Source organism: Dendrobates tinctorius, unplaced genomic scaffold, assembly GCF_039654945.1.
Source record: "Dendrobates tinctorius isolate UK_male_01 unplaced genomic scaffold, ASM3965494v1 ptg000060l, whole genome shotgun sequence".
NCBI lineage: Eukaryota > Metazoa > Chordata > Amphibia > Anura > Dendrobatidae > Dendrobates > Dendrobates tinctorius.
Genome location: NW_027361728.1, coordinates 22,066,944 through 22,087,513, shown reverse-complemented (window position 1 = coordinate 22,087,513; position 20,570 = coordinate 22,066,944). Strand labels below are relative to the sequence as shown.

The 20,570-nt window shown below is 45.0% G+C and overlaps 1 protein-coding gene across 1 annotated transcript; it reads left to right on the top strand.

The window, feature by feature from the left end:
- The first annotated feature begins 987 nt into the window (after positions 1–987).
- Positions 988–20,452, top strand: TTC14 (tetratricopeptide repeat domain 14). The gene is made up of 10 exons (XM_073578773.1): positions 988–1,252; positions 8,571–8,695; positions 9,369–9,568; positions 9,661–9,745; positions 11,652–11,781; positions 15,041–15,190; positions 17,565–17,636; positions 17,713–17,832; positions 18,755–18,877; positions 20,181–20,452. The coding sequence occupies exons 1-10, from the start codon at positions 1,119–1,121 to the stop codon at positions 20,326–20,328; spliced, it is 1,287 nt and encodes a 428-aa protein (XP_073434874.1). The 5' UTR covers positions 988–1,118; the 3' UTR covers positions 20,329–20,452.
- The last annotated feature ends 118 nt before the right edge of the window (positions 20,453–20,570 follow it).

Sequence of the window (20,570 nt, the reverse complement as noted above, 5' to 3'; positions counted from 1 at the left end):
CCATTTTCAACCCCAATATGCAGCCCCATGTAAACTACCATTCTTTTCTGACCCCTCCAACATACAGTTCCATGTAAACCATTATTCTCCCTTTCTGACCCCTCCAACATAAGTGCAAAGAAAAAACATAAGTCCCCCTTTTCAGCCCCTTCCATGCAAGGCCTCATTTAAACGTCAGCATTTGGTCAGTATTTTGCATCAGTGTTTGTATGCCAAAGCCAGGAGTGGAGAGATTAACTATATCTGAAACATTGACACTTGTTCCGTGTTTTTGAGACACTCCCGGTTTTGGCACGCAAATACTGACGAAATACTGATCAAAAATACTTATGTGTGAATGAGGCCTAACATATTTTCTCCCTTAGGCCGGAGTCACACTGGCGAGGAATACGGGAGAGTGAGAGGCGTTAAAAGCACGCATTAGACACGGACCAATGATTCTCTATAGGGTCCCTCGCACCAGCCGTATATTTCTCATCCGTATTCTACGCTCCGTGCCACTCGCAGCATGCTGCGATTATCAGCGTACTACGGCCGTAGTACGCCAATGCAAGTCTATGGGTGCGCAAAAAATACGGATTACACACGGACCACACATGTGGCCTGCGAGAAATACGCACCAGGTGTCTTTTAGAAACCCTGTCATAGGGCTCCATTATGTCCATTTTGAAAGCCTGCGAGAAAATCTCGCCATACGGATGCCATACGGATGCTGACATGCGCAAAATACGCGACCACACCTTGATTACGGATGACATACGGAGCACTATTTAGTGTGACCCCAGCCTTAGCTCAAACTCCAGCACACAGCCCCATGTAAAACAAAATAATTGCCCCCTCCAGCCAAGCCCCAAGGACTGAACCCGCTCCGCTCTCGGCAGCACAGTGTACAGTCAGTGAGTGAGCGCACACACTCTGCGTAGCGCACACACTCTGCGTAGCGCACACTCTGCACACTCTGACTCTGTCTGCTCTGCAGCTTCCTGGTCTGAGGTAGGCTGAGCTGTACACAGTACGGAGAGGCCCCGCCCCTTCCCGTGACGTCATCACTAACAGGCGACTCTTCACTAGACTGGACGGTGATGGTGGCCGCTGTGTGGTGAGGAGCGCGTCTTATCATGAATAAGGACCTGGTGCGGCAGAGCCTCAGCTACCACGGCCCCACTCTGCTCTCACTGGTAAAGAGTGAGCAGCATGACCACGCCGGCTTCAGGCAGCTGCTGGGAGAGCTGTGCAAGTGGCCGCAGTACAGGTAATGCACGTAGCGGTGGGTTTACAGACAAGCAGTGGCAGGCTAGGGGCATATATACGGTGTGTATGTATACATATAGACAAGCAGAGGCAGGCTAGGGGCATATACGGTGTGTATATATACATATAGACAAGCAGAGGCAGCCTAGGGCCATATATACGGTGTGTATGTATACATATAGACAAGCAGAGGCAGGCTAGGGGCATATACGGTGTGTATGTATACATATAGACAAGCAGAGGCAGCCTAGGGCCATATATACGGCATGTATGTATACATGTAGACAAGCAGAGGCAGGCTAGGGGCATATATACAGCGTGTATGTATACATATAGACAAGCAGAGGCAGCCTAGGGGCATATACGGTGTGTATGTATACATATAGACAAGCAGAGGCAGCCTAGGGGCATATACGGTGTGTATGTACACATATGGACAAGCAGAGGCAGCCTAGGGGCATATACGGTGTGTATGTATACATATGGACAAGCAGAGGCAGCCTAGGGGCATATACGGTGTGTATGTATACATATAGACAAGCAGAGGCAGGCTAGGGGCATATACGGTGTGTATGTATACATATAGACAAGCAGAGGCAGGCTAGGGGCATATACGGTGTGTATGTATACATGTAGACAAGCAGAGGCAGCCTAGGGGCATATATACAGCGTGTATGTATACATATAGACAAGCAGAGGCAGCCTAGGGGCATATACGGTGTGTATGTATACATATAGACAAGCAGAGGCAGCCTAGGGGCATATACGGTGTGTATGTATACATATAGACAAGCAGAGGCAGGCTAGGGGCATATACGGTGTGTATGTATACATATGGACAAGCAGAGGCAGCCTAGGGGCATATACGGTGTGTATGTATACATATGGACAAGCAGAGGCAGCCTAGGGGCATATATACGGCGTGTATGTATACATATAGACAAGCAGAGGCAGGCTAGGGGCATATACGGTGTGTATGTATACATATAGACAAGCAGAGGCAGCCTAGGGGCATATATACGGCGTGTATGTATACATATGGACAAGCAGAGGCAGCCTAGGGGCATATATACGGCGTGTATGTATACATATGGACAAGCAGAGGCAGCCTAGGGGCATATATACGGCGTGTATGTATACATATGGACAAGCAGAGGCAGCCTAGGAGCATATATACGGCGTGTATGTACACATATGGACAAGCAGAGGCAGCCTAGGGGCATATATACGGCGTGTATGTATACATATGGACAAGCAGAGGCAGCCTAGGGGCATATATACGGCGTGTATGTATACATATGGACAAGCAGAGGCAGCCTAGGGGCATATATACGGCGTGTATGTACACATATGGACAAGCAGAGGCAGCCTAGGGGCATATATACGGCGTGTATGTATACATATGGACAAGCAGAGGCAGCCTAGGGGCATATATACGGCGTGTATGTATACATATGGACAAGCAGAGGCAGCCTAGGGGCATATATACGGCGTGTATGTATACATATGGACAAGCAGAGGCAGCCTAGGGGCATATATACGGCGTGTATGTATACATATGGACAAGCAGAGGCAGCCTAGGGGCATATATACGGCGTGTATGTATACATATGGACAAGCAGAGGCAGCCTAGGGGCGTGTGTGGTGTGTATGCATACATATGGACAAGCAGAGGCAGCCTAGGGGCGTGTGTGGTGTGTATGCATATGGACAAGTGCAAAAAGTACAGCAAAACCTGATGCCTGTGTTTTTTTTTTTTTTGTTTTTTTTTGTTAGCGTTTTTTCAACACCCATTAATTTCAATAGGTGAAAAACGCTGAAAGAACTGACATGAGGACAAAAAAAACAAGCTGTGTGCATGAAATTTCATAGACTTGGCTGGTACTGTAAAACGCAGGTATAATTTTCCTAATGCGGTGTGAACATAGCCTAATACTGCATGAAAGTTATTGACTCAGAGCCTTTTGGTTGCATTTGTCTTTTTCCACTGTCTCAGGCTGCTTTCACACTTGCGTTGTTTTTGCGCATAAATGCGCATGCGTTTTTTCCTATACTTAACATGGGTGTGCATTGTCATGCGTTTGTACGCGTTTGTATGCACATGCGTTTTTTTGTAGTGTGTGCCCGGGCGCACAAAATGCATCCTGTTGCAGTTGTTTGTGCGTCCGACCTGTCTCAAAAAAACGCATGCGCACGCAATGCGCACGACATTCACCCAATAACCCATTAAAGTCTATGGGAGAGCTGACGTGCACAAAAAAACGTGCAAAAAAACAGAAAATGCATTAAAAACCGCATGATGCGCGTTTGCACTGCACATGCAGCGCAAATAAACGCAAGTGTGAAAGTACCCTCAGTCAGTGTTTTGGTAACTGTGTACACAGTGTAGTCTGCAGCGTCAGGATTATGGGCTTCTGGGATTTCTTATGGCTATCATTACTGCACTCACAGAAGCCGTGACGTGAGCACGACCTTGGCTATCTGTACAATTACACTGACACATCGCTGTAGACTTCTTTCTCCTACGCCTCATTGAGGGACACAGACAGTGGGTGTTATGCTGCTGCCACTAGGAGGACACTAAGTAAACCAGAAAAAAAAAAGTTAGCTCCTCCCCTGCAGTATACACTCTCTCGCTGGCTGGGATTTCTCCAGTTCTTTGCTTAGTGTTTGTAGGAGGCACTTGGGTCTGGTTTCAGACCCCACCGTTTTTATTTTATTTTTGAATTTTCTGTAAATTGTTATTTTTTAATTAACGGAGTGAAGGGGGCGACGGTTCCTTTCTACGGCCCGCTCTCCCCCGAACCAACAACAGGCAAGCACGTGGAGTAACCCTTCACGTACACTTTCCTGCGACGAATGGGGCTGATTCCTCTGACGAAGGTTCCCTTACGGTACTCCACGGATACGAGGGCTAGCGCAAAAGGAACGAAGCACATTAGTGCATGGAGAAGGACTATAGCAGCGCTTTCCAATGCCCTGAATCAGCCCCACAGCTCTCCATCCCCCTACCACAGGGTGGATCGATTGAGCAGTACCCCTTTAAGACCTCCTCCAGCTCTGCTGCATCGCCCGGAGGATGAGACCCTGCAGCTGGAAGAACGTGGAGCGCGACCTGCCTGAGCTCAGGAGTCGAGGTATGGGGGCGGGTCCATGCCCCCGGGAGAAGCGCTGACTTGGCATCTGGGTAGGCCAGAAATGTATCCCCCGGCTTTTCCGACCTACTAGGCCGCAATTTGAATGGCGCCGCCCACTAGCCCCGCCCCTGACGCCTACCATGGGTAGGCCAAAAATTTTGTCCCCTGCTTTTCTGGCCTACTAGGCCGCAATTTCACTAGCACCACCGGCGCTAATGTCGCTGCCCCCTCCTCTTGGCGCCTCTCGACTCTTACGAGACGTGCAATTGTAATCTCGGGGGCCATGTCCTTTTCCATCAGCGGCCATTAACCCCTTCAGGAGCGCTAGGCCTGCTCTGGATAGCCGGATACCGGGTGACACCACAGGACCACCGCTATTCCTCCCAGGGGGGACACAAACAGGACCGGGTAAGCTGCATCTGCCCTCAGATTAAAGCTTAACCCCTTCCCGGCACATTCCCTGCAGCTGCAGAAGAACTCTGCTGTTAACCCTTTCAGGAGCGCCTTGCCTCCATCTCAGGAGGCTATACGGGCGGTTAATAAGCACACCGTTCACAGTGAGCACGACTCTGAATTCGAATCTGACTCGTCAGCCCCTCAGAGACCCCCATCTGATCAGGAGTCGCTTGATTCTCTTATAGAATCAGTCAACAGGATTCTGAAGTTGGATGAGGAAAATATTCCCGCTCCAGCACACGCTATCTCATTTAAGTAGACCAACCGTGTGCGTAGGTTGTTTACCAGCCATCCAGAAACATAGGGACTGGCTACATCAATGGTTCTCAGGGCAACAGTCTACTCGGGCTAAATACCCTATTGATACAGACCTAATGAAGGCTTGGTTACAGTCCCCTCCGGTGGACCCTCCTGTATCGCGTCTTGCTTTAAAAAACGCTCCTATCTGTTTCTGAGGATTCCTCAGTCAGAAACACCTCCGATCGTCAAATTGACTATCTTGCCTTCTTTCGCGGCAATTTGGGTCTCTAAGGCAATGGCCGTTTGGGCAGAAGTCTTAATTGCTTCCCTCCAGGGCACCATCCTTCCTCCGGAGGCAACCACTGACGCCAGGCAGATAATTCTCGCAGCTGACTTTGTAGTTGACGCTTCTAGTAATGCCGCCAACTGCACGGCTCAAACTGCCGCTAATCCGACCTCCATTACGAGAGCCCTATGGCTGGTGGGCGGATGCCACATTTGAAAGAGCATTGTCTTCTCTCCCCTTTCAAACGGGTCGTCCCTTTGGAGAGAAACTGGACCAGCTCTTCTGATACTACCGGAAGGAAAAAGTAAATTCCTTCCTCAACACGGGCTGTTCGGCCGTTTCGCAACCAACAGCCGACGTGTCTTCAATCTTCTCGCCACAATTCCGGTTGGTCCTCCTCTACTTTTTCTTCCAGATCAGGTCGGTCCCCGCGAGGAGACAGAGGCTCCCAGGTCGCATACAGACCTAACCGCTCTTGGAAACCCAGGTCTAGGGCTTCTGGATTTAAGGGAGCCAGATCTCATACATCTACCCAATTTCTTGTTGCGGTTTCCGGCAGACACCGTCAAAGTTGGCGGCCGCCTACTTTCCTTCAGCCACACTTGCCTCACAACAAGGTTCCTCGGTTCATTGCCAGAGCGCGCGATCCATGCGCCATCAGAGTGGACGCCTTAGTTCTGCCATGGCACCGGTTTCGGTTCCCGTACATCTTCCCCCTCTTTCCTTGCTTCCGAGGGTCATCAAGAAGATCAGAGCGGAGGGGAGTACCAATGATCCTAGTCGTGCCAGATTGTCCGCGCTGAGCATGGTATACAGAACCAATACAACTGGTCGCTGACGTCTCCTGGCGATTTCCAGATCGCATGGATCTCCTTTCGCAGGGCCCGAGTTTCCACCAGATCTCCGGGTTCCTGTCTTTGACGGCGTGGCCGTTGAACCCTGGTTTTTACCACAGGCTCTGTTCTCTCACAATGTGATTTCCGCCATGATTAGTGCTAGCAAGCCTGTGTCCATGCGCATCTATCACTGCACCTGGAAAACCTTCTTTTCACGGTGCAAGGATCATGGTCGATCACCTCTGGTGTTTTTTCATTCCGGCCATATTGGATTTCCTTCAATCTGAATTAAAATCAAGTCTCGCGCTTAGCTCGCTCAAGGGCCAAATTTCGACCTTGTCAGTACTTTTGCAACGCATAATTGCCACCAAACTTCAGGTCAAGACGTTCATTCTAGGAGTTTCCCAGGTGGCGCCTCCTTATAGAAGGCCATTGGGATCATGGTTCCTTAAGCTGGTTCTTGGGGCCTTACAGGAGGCTCCTTTTGAACTGCTGCAGGATGTGTCACTGCACGTCCTCTCTTGGAAGGTGGTTTTCTACTGGCGATTGCGTCAGATGCGTTTCGAAATTGGCAGCCCTGTCCTGCCGTTCTCCGTTTTTGAATTTTCATCAGGAAAAGGTAGTTCTCAGGACGTCGCCGTCCTTCCTGTCCAAGGTAGTCTCCTCTTTCCATCTCGACGAGAAAATTTTGTTTTGCCTTTTTGTCCGGCACCAGTCCATCGCATTCAGAAGGCCCTCCACACCCTGGATGTGGTTAGGCCGCTGAGACTGTATATCTCGCAGACAGCTTCCTTCCATAAGTCAGATGCCCTGTTCATGCTTTCAGAGGGGCTTAGGAAGGGTCTAGCAGCGTCAAAAGCATGCTTGCCAAGTGCATTCGCTTGGTGATTCATGAATCCTTCTGTGTCAGGAACGCGCCTGTCCCGGCGGTGATTAAGGCGCACTCTACCCGGTCAGTGGGCGCCTCTTCGGCCATTTGGCACCAGGCCTCGACAGAACAGGTCTGCAAGGCTGCGACTTGGTCCAGCCTGCATACCTTTACAAGCATTGCCTAATTCATTCTCAGGCCTCTGCGGATGTAGCTCTCGGCAGATGCAATCGGCAGTACCTCAGTGGTACATGGGGTATTAGCAGATGTATGCTCCCCACCCAGGGACTGCTGTTATGAACGGGTCGCCGAGGAGGAAATAAAACAACACAAGCTAAGTCTCAGAAAACCAAAGAGGTTGGTAACTATGCAGACTGGAGACTCCTGATCCTAACACGCAACTAGCAGCAGTCGTGGAGTGTTCCTACGGTGGTCCTAGACGCCTCATCACAACCGGAGAGCTAAATAAGCCTAAAGCAGGAAAAGAGGAAAACTAACTGCCCCAGAGCAGACCCCAAAGGAAAGACAGCCTCCCACATGTATTGACGGTGAAACAAGATGAAAACACAAACAAAGGCAGGAAAATAGGCTGAGCAAACGATGGGGCCAAACTAACTAGAAAGGAAAGGAAAGACACTGTCTGCAATCTGCCAAAAACCCTACCAAAATGTCCAACACAACTGATAGCAAAATTAACCCTGAAGTCACTAGACTTCTCCCACTATATCAGCACTCTGAAATATTCTGAGACAGAGTAAAAAGAGGCCAATCTAATAAGGGACAAAAAAAAAAGTCAATTTGGCAAATACAGATCAATAACAGTGGAAATTCAGCACAGCCCTGCCGGGCTGTCTGACCACACAAAAAACTGAATTGACCAACACGAGCAAGTGTGAACATTAGCAAAAACAAACTTAACTTGAGAAGACTGGAACAGAGCTGAGTCCAAGACCTGAGAAGCAGACTGAACCACCAGCACCAGGATAGGGCGTCGGCTGTCTTATATCCAGTCTGATACTCCAGAGATCCAATCGTTATCTTCCTCACCAGGTGGCAGATCACTACCAATTAAACCAACCTCACTACCTCCTGTCACCACCAGAGGGAGAACGCAAGGAGAACTCTCAACTGGTGGAGCAGAAAATGAGCTCATAACAGACTGCTTTAGGACGTCCCACGGTCTCTGTGTCCCCCAATGAGGCGTGGGTGTTATGCTGCTGCCACTAGGAGGACACTAAGTAAACCAGAAAAAAAAAAGTTAGCTCTTCCCCTGCAGTATACACCCTCTCGCTGGCTGGGATTTCTCCAGTTCGGTGAAAAAAGCAGTAGGAGCATAAACAGTCAACAATAACCATAACTAAGTCAAAGCCTAAGAATGCTACAGTGAGCCAATAGGCTAAACAGGGTGGGTGCTGTGTCCCCCAATGATTGGCTCGGAGAAAAGGATTTTACGGTGAGTACACAAAAATCCCTATTTTCATTTTATTTTCTGGCAGGAAAGAGAGGAATCTCGACACCATTGAAATTCAGCAGTTCATTGCCAGGAAAGCAGATCTGCTCTTTGCCCTATCATGGAAGTCTAATGTCCGGGAGAATGCAGAGTCACATGAATCGACGGAAGGTATGCTAACATTTAATGTCTGATGAAACTGCTTTGTTTTCTTTTAGCCTCTTGGTATTGAACGTCTTGGTACAGGTTAGTCATATGATGTTATTAAAGATGTTACCCCATCAATAATCTATCACTTATCCGCTGCATTAGAAATGTATGATTGGCATGAGTCCAAGTGCTGAGACCCCCACCGATCCCTAAAAATTGGGGTTCTGTTACCACTGTTCACGTCATGGTCTCTGGGAGTTGAGGTCACCTTGCTTACGTCCATGCTCATAGCACCTTAGTATAGGTCATCAGTGTCTGATCGGTCGGGATCTGACACCGCCACCTCCGCCGATCAGCTGTTATCAGTGTCGGTGGCGGCCCCTGCCACCAGCTGGTAGCACCAGTGGATCTGGCAGTCTTCTGGTAGAGGGCGAGACAGGGTACTACATATCCGCCTACTATTCAAATTGATAGGAGATGGATGTGTAGTGCCCTGTGGGGGCCACTGCCAAATTATGACCAGCTACACAATATTTCCAGCCAACGGCGGCTGACACCGATAACAGCTGATCGGTGGGGATGGTGGGTGTTGTACCCCGACCGATCAGGCATTGATCACTTATCCTAAAGATTGGTCATCAATGCTAACGTAGTGGGCAACCTTGTTAATCTGCATGGTATTTTTGTATTGTAGGTTGCTATGCAGTCATGCCCCCTTTGGAGCAATTCATGGAGGTCCCTAGCAGTCAGAAAAGGGAGTTGTTTTGCAGAGATGTTGAGCGCGGTGATGTCGTTATTGGAAGAATTACTTCGATTCGTGACTTTGGATTTTTCATGGTGCTGATCTCAATGGGCAGTGGCATATTGAGAGCTCTCGAGTCATTAGAGATAAGTGTAGGTATTTAGGCTGCTTCAAATTGGGTTCATGATCCGGAGGCGGTGGCCAGTAAAGTACTTTAATATTTATTATTTCTTTTCTTAATCAGGCTTTGTGTCCTATTAGAGATGTGCCTTCCCAAAGTAACCATGGTGATCCTTTGTCATATTACCAAATTGGAGACCTAATTCAAGGTAACGTCATAATGTTTACTTCATGTAGAAAATAACTCACAATTCCATTTATAAACACAGTGACGCTTTCACATCGAAATGTATCATGAGAATCCATCCTATCGTAATTTTAAAGGGAACCTATCACTAGGTTTTTCCCATATAATGTACATCCACCATCATTAGGGACATTTTTACAGCATACTAGAATGCTGTAAAAAAAAAAAAAGTCCCCAATGCAGTCTGCAGATCCAAAAAAGAGATTTTATACCACTTACAGACGGGGCGGTCTGTTCCGATGGGCTTCTCAGGTTTTAATCCGGAGCCTCCTCTCTTTTTGTGATTGCTGTCCTCCTTCCCTGCTTCACGTGAATGATCCATCTTATGTCATGCATACAGTATCCTCCATCACGCTCATGAGCAGGAGTACTTCTCTCTTCTCTGCAAAGAGCAAAGCACAGTACTGTAGTTCACATGTGCCGGCTTTACTTTCATGTCATTGGTCCTCTTTGACGTTACCGCTCTACAGTACTTTGCTGCGCCATCAGCAGGGCACAGAAACATTTTTTTTTTTTCTAAACACATCCAATTGTAGAATTTTTTATTCCAAGATCTATTGATTAAAATGTAGTTGCTCTAGGACCAGGGGATATCTGGGACTTAGTTAAAAAAAATGTATTTAAGCACTAGGTAGTTGCTAACTACCTGCCTGTTGTATTTGGCGCTGTTCCTCTCAAGCACAGATGAGTCACCGATGGCTCCTGCCAGCAGTTCAGTTGCTATTGCTGACATTGTGTCATCTAGGCAGAAGCTGCTTTTTTGCCCTGCTCTGTTCACATGGCTGGACTGCCGATGTCATGCTGATTAACAGCCAGGTCCCTGCTGCATAACTGAGGGAGTCAACTGTCAATCAGCATAATGTCAGCAGTCACACCCCATTGACAGAGCAGCCCAGAGGAAGCAGAGCTGTTCTGTTGAAAGGGAGCAGCTGAATCGCCAGCAGGAGCGGTTTGTGACCGCTCTGTGCCGATGAAGCATGGTGCAGAGAACAACAGGCAGGGTAGTTAGCAACTACCAACTCTGGAACGGCACCTACTTGGGAGTGTGTTTTTTTTTTTTTGTTTTTTTTTTTTTTCCCTACATCATTTGAGTTGTTCAGCTAGTGTTTTCTTAAGCTTTTTGTTAATTAACTGGATAACAGTCATCTTGTGCAGGGGCCCCAACCTGTAGCTCGGGAGCCACATGTGGCTCATGGTCTCATAAATTGTGGCTCCCGGCTGTCTGCCAGCTTGTTGCATTAGCTCCAGGCCTAGCAAACAGGTATGAGGAGCACATCTCAAAATGGTAAATTTTGTGAATAGCCACGCACAGAAGAGCAGATCTGGATCCACATTTACTGATCTTGGGGTTTTAGAGTTAATTATGTATGGTTGGCTGGAAACAGGATGAAACTACCTGTCAAAGGAGGTGCTTGAAGCTGGGTGTGGGTTGGGAGAATGCTGAATGGGGGGTATTGTGGGAACCTCTGGATCTTTGGTATACTGTTCGGGATGATTTCAGTGGAATAGCTTTGGTTATCATTATACCCGTAGTTGGGGGCTTTGTCTGTCACTACTGTTTGTGTATGGAGCTGCGTGTCGCCTCGAGACCCTGCGGTCGGAGTTGCGTGTGGCCCTAAAAGTCAGAAAGTTTGGGGACCACTGGCCTAGAGGTTACAGTAGCATTTACTGAACAGCCCCAGAATGAGTGACTGGGGAAGGGGCATAAGGACATTGTGCTTTGTGTAAGTCAATGCATCCATTTTGCTGTGTGAGTTTACCTAACCCGCATCACAGGAGCTGTCAGATGTTCTGGCATCTGATAGACAATGAGCTCCTGCTTATATCGTGTTCTTAGATGTCATTTCATTTATGTCAATCTCTTTTAGCTGCTGTAAAGGACATTGACCGTTACCATGAAAAGATCACTCTGTCCTTGCATAAGTCTTCACTTCCAAGTCATCTGTCTCATCTAAAGCTTGGAGTAATCAGCTCAGAAGATATGCCTGAATACTATAAGTATGATTAAAGAAATCTCTCAGATATTATTTTATTAATAGAAATGTACTGCTTTTGTTAAACTTTCATTGGCATAATTGGGTCTGGCAGGTTTCCATCAGACATTAATGTATTTTTTACTGCAGTTCCTCATTTTGTGGTTCTATGCTTTCCATCAAAAATATGGTTTCATGTTTTATAACAGACCCCATTTCAAGCTAATGAACACCATGAGGAGTTGCTGGAATCCACTTGAAAACTGATGTCACATAACTGTTGTCAGTTCTAAAGGAATGTCGGGACTCTAGTATGAACCGAGACTAAAGCAGATCTTGCACTTCTCGTCATAACCGATAGGTCTGCAGTCTAACACAGTGACTGCAGACTTATGAACCCCTCCCAGCGCACGCAGTGTGCGCTGAGAGGATTCGCTGATTTCTGATACGGGACTGGAGGGTATGTATGAGCGCTATGTACTCCAGGCCAGAGCCTGTCTAGTGGGTGTGGCCTCGCTCCATACACTTGCATTAAACGAGGCCGCACCCTGTCTAGTGGCGCGGCTGACCAGTGGGCGTGGCAGACTAGAGAGCCCGGCCTCGCTCAATACAGGTGTATGAAAGGGAGGCCACGCCCCCACTGGCCGGGAGTTTGTATAATGCATCACGGCTCAAAAAACAGGGAATTCCGGCAGTGCACAGTGTGGGCACTGGGGCGATTCATAAGTCTGCAATCACATAATGACTGCAGACTTATCGATTTCGGACTGGACAACCCCTTTAAGTACAGGTCCTTCTCTTGTGGTAGTGACATGGCTTTTGTGAAGCCGACTCAAGGGGAAGTCTGTATTTCTTCCTCTACACAGGGTTTTTCCAAGGTGTTCGTTGTTTTTTTTTTTCTGTGCAAATGTTTTAGGTAAATTTGGAAAAAATGCTGTAAAATAACACAAGTGCTAATAGTTCATTTTTATCAATTAACAAAATGCTAAGTAAATAAACAAGATATTAAATCGATATTTGGTGTGTCCACCCTTTGCATTCAAAACCTCATCAGAGCATTAATTCTTCTAGAAATAGTTTTGGAAGATCAGCAGGGAGGTTGTTCCAAACATCTTGGAGAAGTCACTGGAAATGGTTTTCACTTCACAGGTGTTCCCTGTCAGGTTTATTAAGTGGGATTTCTTGCCTTCTAAATGGGGTTGGGACCATCAGTTGTGTTGTGCCAAAGTCTGGTGGATACACAGCTAATAGTCCTACTGAATAGACTGTTAGCTGCTTTTTTCTTGCCATAATACAAATTCTAAGAAAAACGAGTGGCCATCATTACTTTAAGAAATGAAGGTCAGTCAGTCTGAAAAATTGGGAAAACTTTGAAAGTGTCCCCAAGTGCAGTGGCAAAAACCATCAAGCGCTACAAAGATCCTGGCTCACATGAGGACCCCCCCAGGAAAGGAAGACCAAGAGTCATACCTCTGCTGCATAGGATAAGTTCATCCGAGTCACCAGCCTCAGAAATCGCAGGTTACCAGCAACTCGGTTTAGTGACCAGGTCAATGCCACACAGAGTTCTAGCTGCAGACACATCTCTACAACAACTGTTAAGAGGAGACTTTGTGCAGCAGGCCTTCATGGTAAGATAGCTGCTAGGAAACCCAATGCTAAGGATAGACAACAAGCCGAAGAGACTTGTTTGGGCTAAAGAACACAAGGAATGGACATTAGACCAGTGGAAATCTGTGCTTTTGGTCTGGAGTCCAAATTTGAGATCTTTGGTTCCAACCACCGTGTCTTTGTGCGAAGCAGAAAAGGTGAATGGATGGACTCTACATGCCTGGTACCCACCGTGAAGCATGGAGGAGGAGGTGTGATGGTGTGGGGGTGCTTTGCTGTTGACACTGTTGGGGATTTATTCAAAATTGATGGCATACTGAACCATCATGGCTACCACAGCATCTTACAGCGGCATGCTATTCCATCCGGTTTGCGTTTAGTTGGACCATCATTTATTTTTCAACATGCCAATGACCCCAAACACACCTCCAGGCTGTGTAAGGGCTATTTGACCAAGAAGGAGAGTGATGGGGTGCTACGCCAGATGACCTGGCCTCCAGAGTCACCAGACCTGAACCCAAACGAGATGGTTTGGGGTGAGCTGGACCGCAGAGTGAAGACAAAAGGGCCAACAAGTGCTAAGCATCTCTGGGAACTCCTTCAAGACTGTTGGAAGACCATTTCTGGTGACTACCTCTTGAAACTCATCAAGAGAATAATAACCTACTCAAAAATATGAACAGACCAAAAAAGTCCAGTTAGATAAAGACTTAAAAATTTTTATTTAATTACACAATAAAAGGGAAACCAAGCAAATAGACATAGTACAATACCATAATTTATCATAGTAAGGAGATAATTATGTAATTAGCACATGGGCCATAAGTAACTGTGATCATAAAAAAATCCATGAACAATATAAAGTGCATATAGTAGACAGACTTAAAGTCTGTATACCCAAATAAAGTGCATAGAAAATATAATAGGATCATAAATACCCATGGTAAGTGGCTCAATGTGTATCCAGCTCCCTCCAACGTACGTTTCGCCTACCGTGGCTTTCTCAAGGAGAACCATTTCCGGTGACTACCTCCTTGAAGCTCATCAAGAGAATGCCAAGAGTGTGCAAAGCAAAGGGTGGCTACTTTGAAGAAGCTAGAATATAAGACATATTTTCAGTTGTTTCACACTTTTTTGTTAATTATATAATTCCACGTGTTAATTCATAGTTTTGATGCCTTCAGAGTGAATCTACAATTTTCATAGTCATGAAAATAATGAAAACTCTTTGAATGAGAAGGTGTGTCCAAACTTTTGGTCTGTACTGTATGTCTAATGGATATACAGAGGAAATCTTGCCCATTTTAGTTTTTTTGGAATGACAAATACATGAATGTAAATAAATTGACATCCACAAAAAAATCCAAATTCAGTTTCCCTTTTTCTAGCTTGGAACCATTAAAAAGGATGCAATGTTGAATTCTTTATTTTTCTTCAGCTCTCCACCTTGGCTGTTAGAGGGTAAGGGGCTCCATGGAACAGCCAATTGTGGGGTTTGCTGTCATAGTTGTTCAAGTAGATCTTTGTTTTTCCCATAAAAATGCAGACCTGAAATTTTATGAAAAGCTCAACAATCAATCTCTGTGCCGTCATATGGTAAAAAACTGGATTGCACAGCCTTCCTGTATTGATGGATGTATATTAACTACTGGATGAATTTTGTTTCCATGAAGACACAGTACTGCCTTCTCCAGCAGCAACACTTATGAAAAGGTCCTGCGGCAATCTGTGGCGTTTTCCAACCCATCTACTGTTGAATTCCTCCTAAGTACTCTTGGAATTGATGAATCTAAGCCACCATCTTTAATACGAGGCCTTCAGAGGTAATCGATGAAAAACAGTGGTAGAGCAGCTCGCCAGATAGGGGCAGCCGCACATGTACAAAACTGAAGGGAGAAACCATCCAGCGGAAATAGGGGTTTTCTTTTAAATGTAAAATTGGCATTTATTCAAGTATAAAAAAAAGCTCCAAAAATCCAGGCAATGTAGTATAAAATACTGTTAACAGGACCTACTAGTTTTGACAATGTCAGACCATGAGGATTGTTGAAACTAGTTAGTAGGTCCTGATAACAGTATCTTATACTACATTGCCTGGGTTTTTGGAAGTTTTTTATACTTAAATAAATGCCAAGTTTTACTTTTAAAAGAGAACCTCTATTCAGCTCGATCGTTTCTCCCTTCACTTCAGAGGTAATGTTACGTAACAAAAACAAGCTGTGAAATAATTCCATGAGTTACAGAAGATGCTGCTGCATATTCACTCGTGTCACATTTACTAGTGCAGACAAAGGAGAAGGGAAAAGCAATGTAGGGGTGCATAGCTATAGATAGCAAAGTCATTCTTTATTGGAACACCATATAACTCCATAGTTTAAAAACAATAAACTGCGTCCGCATAAATACACATGTATGAGCAATAATGGGTACTGTGGTACAGTGCCTTGCAAAAGTATTCAACCCCCCCTGGAACTTTTCAACCTTTTCCCACATATCATGCTTCAAACAAAGATACCAAATGTAAATTTTTGGTGAAGAATCAACAACAAGTGGAACACAATTGTGAAGTTGAACGAAATGTATTGGTTATTTTAAATTTTTGAAACTTTTCAGTTTTTGAATTTCCACAAAAATTTAAAATATCAATATATTTCGTTCAACTTCACAATTGTGTCCCACTTGTTGCTGATTCTTCACCATAAAATTTATATTTGGTATCTTTGTATGAAGTATGATATGTGGGAAAAGGTTGAAAAGTTCCAGGGGGACGAATACTTTCGCAAGGCACTGTATCTGCATGGAAAGCTGGAAGGGGGAGAGAGCCCCCACGTGTATCGCTGCAATACAAGCAGCTTCTTCAGGAGGAAAGAAGAAGCAGCTGCTTGTGTTGCAGTAATACGCGTGGGGGTTCTCTCCCCTTCCAGCTATTCATGTTGTTGGCATTTATGGGTCTGGTTTTCATTATTTAATATCAATATTCATTACAGTCGTACATGTCTTTTCACCTTTGTAGGATATCTTCATCCTCTGACCATATTAATTGTGGTTATTTTTTGACTGTCTATTCTAGTTTGTGTTTGGACCTTTTGGTACCATTACAGTGTATGATACATGTGGACATAGGTTTTTCTATTTTTATTTTCATTTGCACTCTTTAGCATCTCAGGAGTTTGAGATGGTTGTGCACATTATCCTTGGAGCATTCAGTTCTTCTTGAGATACCTATACCTGTGGGATTGACCAGTATGGTCTGGATTTATACCTAGTTGTTACATAGGCTTATAATAAACTATGTGCCACAGCGCCTATTACTGTGCATATGTGTATTTTTCTCTGCTGATGGACGGAGATTTTTTGATTTATTTTGTGTTCAATAAAAATATAATTTTCTGTCTATAGCTGTGCACCGTCTTCTGCATTGTGTTGCTGTTCTCACTTTGTATCGGTTGCGTTTCTTGCAGTGGTAGCGCACTATTATTTATTGTGGCTGTGCATCTACCTCAGTGGCCATAAACGCTTACTAATGCAATGATCGTATGAAAAGACACCACAATTGATAGATCACTCCTGTCGCATGGTTTTCCAACCATAAAGCAGACAGCGTCCCCTTTATCTTTATTTATTCCAGCTCTTCTTTTGCTTATGTATTTTTCAGTGTGACATTAATGCCATATTCACACATTTTTAAACTGCCTCATATCCTATCATTTGAGCTTTACTATGTTTGCCATCAAATCTTTTCCGCTACGCAGTATTTTCAGCCATTTTGTACATTTCTGCTGTACCTTTTCAAGTGCATGTACACATACATGTGATGGATTTATAGTGCAAAGAGGTTTTAAAGGGTTACTACTAGTGATAAGTGAGTGTGCTCGGTTAAGGTGTTATCCGAGCATGCTCGGTGCGAATAAAGTATCTTCGGCGTGCTCGAATACTATCCATGCATGTGTTGTGGCTGTTGCACAGGTGCGAGACATGCAACCATGGTGACTCGAACATAGTATTCGGGGAAGCCGAAAACAATGTATTCACACACGGGCATTATGGGATTACACCATAGCTGAGCACACTAGTTATTGCCATCTTCAAAGTTGATTATAATTGGAAAGTATTTGTAAAAACAATTCACTGATCAATAAAATTTCGGCCTCTGGCAAGAAATTAAAAGAAAAACAAAAAACATTTTTCTTTCCACAGGGAGAATTTTTGTGAACAAGATTATGCCCCTTCTTTAAGAAGAAAGCAGTCCTCCTCATGGGCATTAAAGTGGTAAGCTTGTTTTTGTAGGCTGCTAAAATATGATTTCTGTTAAATATTAAAATTTATGAATGACTATTTTTTATAGTGTGAAGATGGGAGTTGATTACTTCAAGCTGGGACGCCATGTTGATGCCATGAATGAATACAACAAAGCTTTGGAAATTGATCCCAAAAATGTTGAAGCTCTGGTAGCACGAGGTGCCTTGTGAGTATCTCTTACCTGCAATATCCTAATGATAACGTGTACAAGAAGGTAATATTGGGGAGTAATGAAGATCTATGTAATGTCTGATATTTTTGACATTTGTTTATCCAGTGTTAATCATAGATGAAGTTGTTATATAGTTTGAAATACATTTGTATCAATCTGTACGCGTCCTTGCAGTAGAGATATCTGCCCCGCTCAACTCTCAATGTGGAAGTGAGCAGCGCAGGACTTATGGCTTGTTATCAAAACTGCATCAACCGACAAAGTAAGGAGATGCATCTCTGGAATCGGGGTCTTTGCCCCTATATCATGCTGCTCCTAGATGTGGTAGCAAAAACCTGTCACCATTTCCTGGTGTGACGAGCTTCCTTTTACCTACACTGGTGTATCAGTCATTGGCCTCAGCTGAACTACCTTACGGTATGACGAAACCTCAGAGTGGGGCTACAAGAGACGGAGCGCTTTCTACCATGATCTCCTGAACCTGGATATGCAGAAAACGGGTGAAAACGGCTGTAAATGGAGGGGGGGGGAGAGATTATTTTTATTTGAATACACCATTATACTGGGATTAATGTAGGAAAAAATTCAGGTGCTTCTTTAACCCCTTCCAGACATCTTCTAGTATATGTACAGAACATGACAAGTTCGGGTGTGTGGAGCTGGCTCAGGAGCTGAACCATCGCCGCACTGTAAATTCTGATGGTGCACAATTTTGGGTGCCCATCAAGCATTTAAGGCATGCTGATGGGTTTCTATGCCTTCTGGGCCTGCTGAAGGCCCCCAAAGCAGCCTTGTTGCTGTGAAGCCCAAGTCTCGTATAGGACAAAGTGGCAAGGACTTGAGGTGCCACAGACTTGCTGATGAAATGTAATGTGCTTCTATTAATTTTTTTTACTATTTTTATTATTTTTCCTAGATATGCTACAAAAGGCAGCTTAAATAAAGCAATTGATGATTTTGAAATTGCCTTAGAAACCTGCCCAACTCATAAGAATGCAAGAAAATACCTTTGCCAAACACTCGTGGAGAGAGGTGGCCAGTAAGTCTATTTCATACAGGATTGCTTTGTCTTGTGATCGTTTACCATCTGTAAAGGACGTCTTTCCTCCTAACTACTTGTATTCTTCAGTCTCAAGCGTAAAACGGCTAACTTATATGTTTATTAATATAACTATTTTCCCAGTTGTAATCTGTCCATTCATTCTGAAATCTTGCACAGAGTACCCATCTCTATTGGGCTGTGTGCCCAGAATGAGGTTTTGAAACGGAATATCTTTGCTATGCAAAGAATGCAGCATCTTACAGTTTCAGCAAAGTAGATGGTATTAAAATCTCACACCCATTGCTTTTTTGCTTTTTTTTACTCAGCGTAAACTGACCCGCAGTGCGTGTTTGAAATCCGCAACATGTAATTTTCTCTTGCTGGTACGCCAAGTGTTATGCACGGATTTTCACCATAGAATTGCATTAGAGGCAGAAAATCCGCAGGTTAGGCTAGCTTCAGACTAGCGTTTTTGCCCGCAGTGCACGGCGCTGCTAAGCCTCGCCCCCCTCCGGTCATCTCCGCCTAGTGTCGCACATCGCTGCATGCGATCTGCACACCCTATCTTTAGCATGGGGTGCACTGGCCGTGCGCTAGTAGGATTTTGCGTGCGCTGCGCCCTTTTGACTGTGCGCCGAACGCACCATGTTGCATTTTGGTGCGCTCGGAGCTAGTCTGAAGCTAGCTTTAAAAACGCAGTGCACTTTTAGTCCATTTCTACTGCAGAAACACATTAAAAATGCATGTAAGCTACACATGACTGTGCCAATAATGTTTTGCCAAAGCCTAATACCAGTGTCAAAAACGCAGTGAAAAACCGCAAGTAACATAATTTTACTTGAGTACAAAAATGCTTCAGAAATTCTGCAGCATCAAAAATTCACCCAAAGCTCACAGTGGGAACGTAGCATTAAGATCTGTTTACACAGACTGTCCGATTGGCTCTAAATGATTAGCGGTCGTTTAATAGCCTAAATACACAGGCAGACCCTTGTTAAGGCGTGCACTGAGCGATCAGTAATAGATTCTTCTGTGCACTTAGGCTTTCACTGTTCTCTACAGCATACGTCCTGTTAACACTGAACAATGTGCTGTCGAACGATAACGTTTAAGCTTGCGTAAAAATCACTTCAGCCGATGAACTAGCATTTTGTTAGTTCATCGGGTAATCGGCAGCCTGTTTATACTGAAAGATCACTGGGAAACAAGTGTTCATACGATCGCTTGCTCCCTGTAATCTTTCATTGTTAATGCAGCTTATGTCTGTTTTGTTGAAACTAACATGGTGACCTGATTGCAGGCTGGAGGAGGATGATAAACTACTGAATGCGGAAAGTTACTACAATAAGGCTTTAACCATTGACCAATCCTTCATGGAGGCTGAGGAGGCTCTGAACAAAGTGCGCCAATGTATACAGGTGATTCTTTATTTTCTCAATATGCTATGAGCTGGGACAAATAAGCAGCATGCTATTATATATATATATAGATATTGTTGGGCTCTAGTGATGAGCGCGTATACTCGTTGCTCGGGTGATCTCCGAGTATTTTGTAGAGATTTAGTTTCTGTCACCGCAGCTGCATGATTTGTGGCTGCTAGCCAGCCTGAATACATGTGGGGATTGTCTGTCTGGAATTCCCACATGTATTCAGGCTGTCTAGCAGTCACAAATCATGCAGCTGCGGCGAC